Genomic DNA, 7,782 nt, shown 5'->3' on the forward strand with positions numbered 1-7,782 from the left:
CTGTCACATTTGATTCCAAACATAAAATTAGAAATAGTAAGGGAAATATTGTGAGTAGTTTGCTAGCTAGCTTCTCTGAATCAAAAGCATTCATGTTTCTCAAAAATGTTTTAGTTGAAACTAACATCCTTTCTTGGACTTCTCATTGTACAGATTGATGTACAAGAAATTCTCTCTCCCTCAAAATAGGGGTAAGTTTACTTTCCACTACATCCAATTGTGAAACAATAATCCATAATTAAGTAGGAAAAAGCTTTTTTTATGGTTTAGGGGGATGTTAAAAGCAATTGATGTACCAGCCTATTCAAAAATCCAGAGGTAGTGGTGAATTCCTTTTGTGATTAAGTTCTATCTAGCAGCACCATTTTTTATTTTTGAAGAAAGTTCATAGATGTAGTCAAAGTAGGTGTGTTTAAACAAACAGGACCAGTTTGAAAAAGAAAATAGGTGAATACACACACAACACAGTACTCTTATATACAAAAAAAGTTTAATTGAAATACCTGTATAAAAAATATGATCTCCATACATTTCACACTGTTAAACAGAAGAAAAAAAATCCAAATCCAAGCTGCACAAATGCAACCAGAACACAGAAACACAGCTATTAAAATAAATTAATGTTTATGACTCTGCCACCCTACCTTCCAGAGCCAATACACAAAGACTGTACATTGTCAATAATTTAAAACCTTTCCAAATAGCATTACTTTACATTACTGGTAGAATACCAGACAAAGGCATACTAAACTTTAAAAAGTCATTCTATTTCCCTTAAATTAGACTTTGTACAACAATTTTCCATCTTCCAACAGAAACTGGTAAGGTCAGGAAAAAAAACTGTTTTGTTTTTTAAACAAAATTTAACAGGAATGCAGAAAAGAGTGTCATGGGCAAACCACTAGAATTCCCATAGGGAAGGGGGAAAGCAGTGTTGAATATAACTCTAACCAAATAAATTAAGCAAATAAATAGCCACAGCTGAAACTGTGGGAGGTCTTCTAAAACTTCAAACAAATAAATTAAAAAAACAAACAAACTGTATAATACATGGGAAAACCAAATTTACAGAAACACATTATACAGGTATGGAAAAAAGTAAAGTCCTTGAATATTGCATTGATTGTGCATTTAACATGCTCATACATACTTTAAGACTCGCAGGTTGACAAAAGGAGAGGGGTGGAGGGAGGGTGAGACTGAGAAAGGGGCTTTGCATGCCCAGTGGTAGAGATGATAAAAGAAAACAAAAGCGAATGTTTCGGGGGGGGGGGGGGGGGGGAGAGAGGAAGCTGATATATCTGTTCATATTTGTATGCAGGCTATAGGAAATATTTTGGAGCAGCAGAGGTGGGTTTGGAGGCGGGACGGGGACTGGAAGGAGTGAAATGTCTGTGTTCAAGTATTCCAACACCAGTGGATGGGACTACTTCATTCAATCACCAAACATGTTCTCCAATGCATCATAGGAACTGCTTCCTCCAGCACTCAGTCTAAAGGGAGCAAAATCCTATAATGAACTGGATCTTCTTTGGACATACACAGCTCAAAAAAGAAAGTCCCACTGAAGCAGCTTTCAAAAAGGCACTCAAAAGCAAATAAAAATCTAGTCCAGGCTCTATGAGAGCAAAAAAGTTTACCATGTATTCAAGAGGTCACTGCTTTCTTAAGGTCAGTCTTTTGACTAAGTACTGGCCTGCAACTCCCAAACATTAGCATTTCCAAAGGAAATTTCTCATTCCAAAGCAGAAACCAGCAAAAGGGGAAAATAAAATCAAGTCCCTCAGACAAAGATTCAACTACAGAATAATGAAAGCATTTTTCTAGCCCCTCCTATGTATTGGCAGCAGCACTGTGGTCTTTCTGCTTGTAGCTCCCCTCCCATCGTGAGGTCCTTAGTGTTTCACAGACTCTCATTGCTTGAACTTGTGCTAGATACATCAGTATCAAGGGTCCGTAGCCTTATGTCACAGTCCTCAGACTTCACTACTTCAGATTTGTGCATCCATGCATGGTCAAAAATTTGTTCAAGTGTTGGTCTGTCTGAAGGCCTCAGTGAAAGGCACCATTTGATCAGCTGCTGACATTCTGAAACAGATGAGGTAAACAGATGACATTAGACTAGAAAGCAAAAAGAACCTCAAATAGAAAAATCACCCATTATCATAAATTAAGTATTAGTAATATTTGTGTGTTTGAACTCACCAGGTGATATTCGTCTCCTGAAGTATAACCGTCCTCTCAAGATCTCTTCATCTTGTTCAAAAGGGATGTCTCCACAAACCATATCAAACAGAAGCACTCCCAAGGACCACACTGTTGCTGACCTCCCATGGTATCTGTGGTATCGGATCCATTCTGGAGGACTGTACACTCTTGTTCCTATAAATGAAAAAATAGCACCCCCCAACATCAGCAAACTTTTAGTCTCTCCTCCCCCAACATTTTAGTTGGGCTGCACGTTCATATCAAACCACACAAGAATAAAAAAGTCTAAATATTCAAAAATCATAGTGGGCCAAATTCATCCCTAGTGAAAGTCCAGAGAAGCTGGCTACAATTACACCATGCATACATTTAGGCCATTAGCTTGTGCTGTTCTGTTGTGATGAACAACACAGCTTCCATCAGATGACTATTTACTAAGGCATGGCTCCATTCACTGACCATGTGGCGTCTACAGCATCACACCAAAAATAGACACAAAAGGACAAAGGGAACAGGGATGGGGCAGGGGAAGGAGAACGAGAAGAGAAACAGAAGGTGAAACTCAGGTCTACCTCATTACATACAACTAATCGGCTTTATCCAATTCCAAGACAGTGTGAACAAAATACAGACTTGCTCCCAAATTAATTTTTTTCAGAATAATCAAAAAAGGCTACTCTGGCTCTCTGAAAAGGCCCTTAGAAACTGCCTTCCCTTGGCACTAGGCTGTTCCTTGGATACCAAACAAAAACGGAATTTGTGATGCTGACGGTCACATGGCCAGGAGGTTCGGGTTTCACAACAAAACAGATGTTAAGTGCAGCAGCTGACGACAGAGAAGGGGAGGGGAAAGTCCCTCATCTATATCAGGCACACTCACAGCAAAGGGTGGAAGGAGAGGAGGGGAAAAAAAAAAAAAAAAAATCAGCTCTTCCCTCCAGGTGCAAAAAGCATTTCAGTTTCCCTATATTTAAAAATTTAAGTCATTTAAGGGGCATATATTTTACCCCAGGATTTTAAATCTGGAATGCAGGCATCAGCTGGGTTGTGAGTAAGTCATTAAACTAGAAATCAAAATATATGCATTGCACACAACACAGATGAGAACACCTAGCGCTGGTGAAGCCTCAATGTAAACAGATCGCTCTCTAGGAAAAATGCCTTTTCCAAAGCAGAGAAATATAAATTGCTGCGTCACTGCCTGGAATCGCTTTTTCCCTACACTACAGAACACCCCCAACTGCCTCCAGTGCACAAGTTTAAATTACCCGCAGATCCATTACCAGCTACTGCAGCTGCAGAGCCACCTTCTTGTTCTCAGGAGCTGAGGGTGACTAACAACCACGAAGGGAGAGCGCATCGGGTAAGCCCCGGCGCAGGGTTTTGCTGTCTCACCCGCACGGAGGCATTTTGGGGATGGGAGGGACACATACCATCGAAGTCGGTGTAGACAGTGTCCTTAAGGATGGCTCCGGAGCCGAAGTCGATCAGCTTGAGCTCGCCCGTCCTGAGATCCACCAGCAGGTTCTCGTCCTTGATGTCCCTGTGCACCACGCCGCAGGTGTAGCAGTGGCGCACCGCCTCCAGGACCTGCCGGAAGAAGCCCCGGGCCGTCTCCTCGTCCAGGGCCCCCTTCTCGGTGATGAAGTCGAAAAGATCCTTCACCAGCTCGGGCCGCTCCATGATGATGAGGTAGCCGTCGGGCCGCTCGTACCAGTCCAGCAGCTTGATGACCCCTCTAAAGCCGGAGCCCACCTTCTTCAGCAGCACGATCTCCAAAGGCACCATCGCTCCGCTCTGGGCAGCGCAAAGAGGCAAGGGCGGCGGTCACTCACCGGGCAGCCCAGGCCGGGAAACCAGCCAGCCTCCTCCCTTCCCCGCACGCAGACTCCGCAGGGCAGAGGCAAACCCACCCCACGCGCTGGGCACGGAGTCTCCCGCGGCAGCGCGGGGGCTGGGGAACTCCAGTGCCGCTCCCCTGGGGGTCTCCGCGGCTGCCGCAGTCAGGAGGGGGGCGGGGGAAGAAACTCCGCCAAAATCCCCCCCGCCCGATGTAAACAACACAGCAGCGGGAGGGGGACCCAGCCCTCTCGCCGCTCAAACAATAGCCAGGCTGGATGACTGCCGGCCCCCAGCTTCCCTCGCACCCACCGCGCGGTTACACCCGCTCCCCAATACTTACAATGGTGCCCCACTCGGTGACCCGCTCCTTCACCACATGCTTCACGGCCACCTGGGGGAGAGAGAAGGCACCGTCAGAGCGGGGTGGGGACAAGCCTTCCCCGCTCTGCGGCGGCGGCTGCGACGCGCAACCCTGCAGCCACGCACACGCCGCCCCGAGCAGACAGCAAGACACAACTACGCAGCCATGAATGCCCCCTCTTCTCCTTACCGGCAAGCCGTCTGCTATCCGGGTCCCCGCATACACCGTGCCGAAGCCCCCGCTGCCCAGCACGGAGCCCACCTGGTAGACTTTATCGAAGGGCTCCTTCTCTGATTTCGCTAGAAACGGGAAAACAAATTAAAAAAAAAAAGAGGTTGGAGTCGCTCTATTAAGAAGGCAGGACACAAGGCAGGGGAGAGGAAGCCCCACCAGGGGAGCCGCATGGTGGTTCACACCTGCACATAGCGAGCAAGGGGAAACCAGGCTTTTTTTTTTGCGCTGCACGCCAGCAGCGATCCGACAAGCCGCCACCCAGAGCCAAAATATCCAAACACGCCCCGCTGGAGGGGGGGACGCGGACGCCGCGCACTCTTCCCTAACAACCCAGTTAACAGGGGAGCTGTGCCCATCCCTACGCGGCGACGCGCTAGCAGGGAATGTGACAGCCGAGAAATCCTCGGAGCTTGCAGACTCCCCATTAAAAAGCGACGGGCACCGCACCGCGGCTGGGTCACAACTAGCGAGTCGCTCGCTGCGTACCTGGCTGGAGGATTTTCACGGGCAAGTGATCCATGCTGGTGGGGTTGCAAATGTGAGCGAGGGAGCCAAACTTAGAGAGCAACATCTTCCAGAGGAGCCGGGGGAAGGGGGAGGAAAGAGATCCTGCAGCGAAACGTAGAGTGTGTCCTCCGGGCTAATTATACAATTAACGAGCTGCTGGAGAGGAACGTCGTGCTCTCCTTCCCGGCTCCGTGAGGGGAGCTACGAAGCGGCTGCCTGGCTCCCGCCCTACTCTCCTCGGTCCACCAGCAGCAGCTGACGTTGTAGCAGAGGGTGGCAGACGCCTCCAGAAATAAACAGCCACAAAAAATCCAAGCTGAAGCGGCGTGGAGCCCTTCGACAAAAAGCAATCAATAACGGGGGCGATGCTCTGCTTCTCCCAGCGCAGCTGAACGCAGCCCCTAGATGCCAGCAGGGCTGCAGAGAAAGTGGGTAAAATCCGCCCCGACTAGAAGGACGCTTGCTCGGGGCCGCTGGGTGATTGCGAATTCAAGCCAGCGCCGCAGTGAAGCCGTCACCCCGGTGCAGTAGCAGCACAACCTTCTCGGTGCCTGCTCACTTCTGAGCTCTATTACAGCAGGAGCTGCCTCTTAACTCTCAATGTTTTGGTGCGGAGAAAAAGAGACAAAATATCCCTCCGCGGGGGAGTGGGAAACACCTCGCTGTGCGTGTCGGATTACTTCCCCTCCCGTCAAGCACACCGCGCTGGGATGTCTTCGTGCGGTCTCCGGCTCCGGCGTGGACTGCAGAGTCCCAGCCCGCAGTAAATACAAGGGCTGGAACTACTTATTTGTAGTAATAGACGCGCAGAGTTACACACTGTCTGAAATTTTTATCACACACTAGCTAAAAGAGGAGGGAGAGCGAGCAAGAATCTCTAATTCGTATTAACTTTTTCAGTCAGCCAATGAAGGGCCACCTTTTCAAAGGGGGGGAGTATCGAGCCTTAGCCAATCAGGAAGAGGGTTCGTTTGCATATGCTAAAATGGGGCCGGGCGCGCAGAGCGGGAATTCCTGGGCGCGCCTTTCTCCTTTCTCTGGGCTGCGTTGGGGAAAGGTTATTCTGCACCGAGCAGAGACACTGCGTCTGGCGCTGGGGTGGGAGGGAGATAAGGGGAAAGATCAGCAGCAGCAGCCGCCATGATCACCGTTGTGGGGACACCGGGAAGGGGCAGGGCTGTATCCATTCTGCGCCTTTGATGAAGCCGCCTAAACACCGTTTAGAAACCGGCTTATTTATAGCACAGCGTTCACCGGAACAACACATCCTACTCCCTTGCCTATTATAGCTTCATTTGTGCCCGCCGTTTCTCTGCTGTAATTTCTTACTCCGCTCCCTCCCGGGCGGGCTGAGCTGTACCGCGCTTGGCGCTGGAGTTTGCTCCACAGAGCCTGGGTCCGAGCCCTTCAGCCTTCACCCCTGGCTCTTTGTATGGCCGTATCTGCCGTATGAAAGCGCACGTGCGATAGGGGGAGCTAATAGGATTCCCTGATACGCGCTGGGAGACGTCAGTATGTTAAACCCGAGCCTGCCCTTGAGCGGCGAAGAGCCCCTCCGTAGTTAAGCGTCAGTTAAGAATTACAAGAAGCGCTTGTGTTTCCTCCCCCTGGCGAGCCCGTCCATTGGGTTCGCTGGGCTGAAAATCCGCACAGACGCTGCAATGTCACACGCTGGATCCCGTGCGCGTGTCTGAGGCATCTCTTGGCGTCTGGCGCTGGCTGAGATTGAAAGGCAGCTCCTTTCCGATCAGAGTCCATAGAGGGCGCTAAGGCAATGAGAAATCATTCGAGGAAAAGCCGCATGGCGTCCTCAGCCTAGGTCGGCGCTCGGAGCTGCTGCCAAGTCTCACTCCGCTGGGAGGCAAGTCTAGATTAATTTTAAGGCAGTTTTTGGAAACACCTCTCTGGTGAAGAAGGAATTTACAACTTGTTTCAATGAGAACTAACTTCACTCAGTTTCTGCCCTTTCCAGTGAAACTGGAAGGGCTTGAGCTGGCCGTGCAAACACTCTCAGGTTGGCTTAGGGCTTGTTCTGTCCTTATTGCATTTGGTGGACAGAGACAGTTGGATAACAGTTTTAGGGACTAAGTAAACTCAGCTTTCCAGTTACTGGTAATGGGGCTAGCAGTGCAGCAGCTCTAGTCTAAGGGCTTGTCTTCATTGACATCACTGCAACAGTTTGCTGGAGTTAGTACAATTGAGTTACTGCACTTCAGAACAACACTGGAATTACACACAGAGGGATTTGTTTAGCAGCACAGAGTGATTGGATTACCAGAATGATTGGATTAGTTGATGAGCAGTTTTAACCCCAGCTGCTGCTTCCCCTCAGCATTACTAGGGCCTTGTCTATACTAAAAAGTTAGGTTGACCCAGCTCCATCACTCAGGGGTTTGAAAAAATCCACACCTGAGCAACATAGGACCTAACCCCTGTTGTAGATAGCATTGGATCGAACAAATAATTCTTCTGTTGACCTAGTTACCCCTTTTTAGGGAGGTGGACTAACTACGCAGGCGGTGTAAGTAGTGTCACTTTGAAGTGCTACAATGCAGTGCTACAGTTGTGCCACTGTAGTGTTTCAAGTGTAGACAAGCCCTAGCTCAAGCATCAGCATCACTCAACTGTCA

General features: G+C 48.9%; 1 protein-coding gene across 1 annotated transcript; it reads right to left on the reverse strand.

Moving 5' to 3' along the window:
• Positions 1–468: 468 nt before the first annotated feature.
• Positions 469–6,036, reverse strand: PIM3 (Pim-3 proto-oncogene, serine/threonine kinase). Its single transcript, XM_032782663.2, has 6 exons — positions 5,132–6,036; positions 4,601–4,710; positions 4,391–4,441; positions 3,642–4,005; positions 2,206–2,382; positions 469–2,088 (listed from the first exon to the last, which is right to left on the reverse strand). Exons 1-6 carry the CDS (start codon positions 5,214–5,216, stop codon positions 1,904–1,906), a joined length of 972 nt encoding a protein of 323 aa, XP_032638554.1. The 5' UTR covers positions 5,217–6,036; the 3' UTR covers positions 469–1,903.
• Positions 6,037–7,782: the final 1,746 nt, after the last annotated feature.

Source organism: Chelonoidis abingdonii, chromosome 1, assembly GCF_003597395.2.
Source record: "Chelonoidis abingdonii isolate Lonesome George chromosome 1, CheloAbing_2.0, whole genome shotgun sequence".
Lineage (NCBI taxonomy): Eukaryota > Metazoa > Chordata > Testudines > Testudinidae > Chelonoidis > Chelonoidis abingdonii.

Bases quoted from the DNA above. Each gene is read 5' to 3' on its own strand.
- PIM3 (XM_032782663.2), bottom strand. From the start codon at position 5,216: ATGTTGCTCTCTAAGTTTGGCTCCCTCGCTCACATTTGCAACCCCACC. The intron at 4,711-5,131 runs GTACGCAGCGAG...TCCCGTTTCTAG, and splicing joins CGTGAAAATCCTCCAGCCAG to CGAAATCAGAGAAGGAGCCC. The intron at 2,383-3,641 runs GTATGTGTCCCT...TTTCATTTATAG, and splicing joins TGTCTACACCGACTTCGATG to GAACAAGAGTGTACAGTCCT.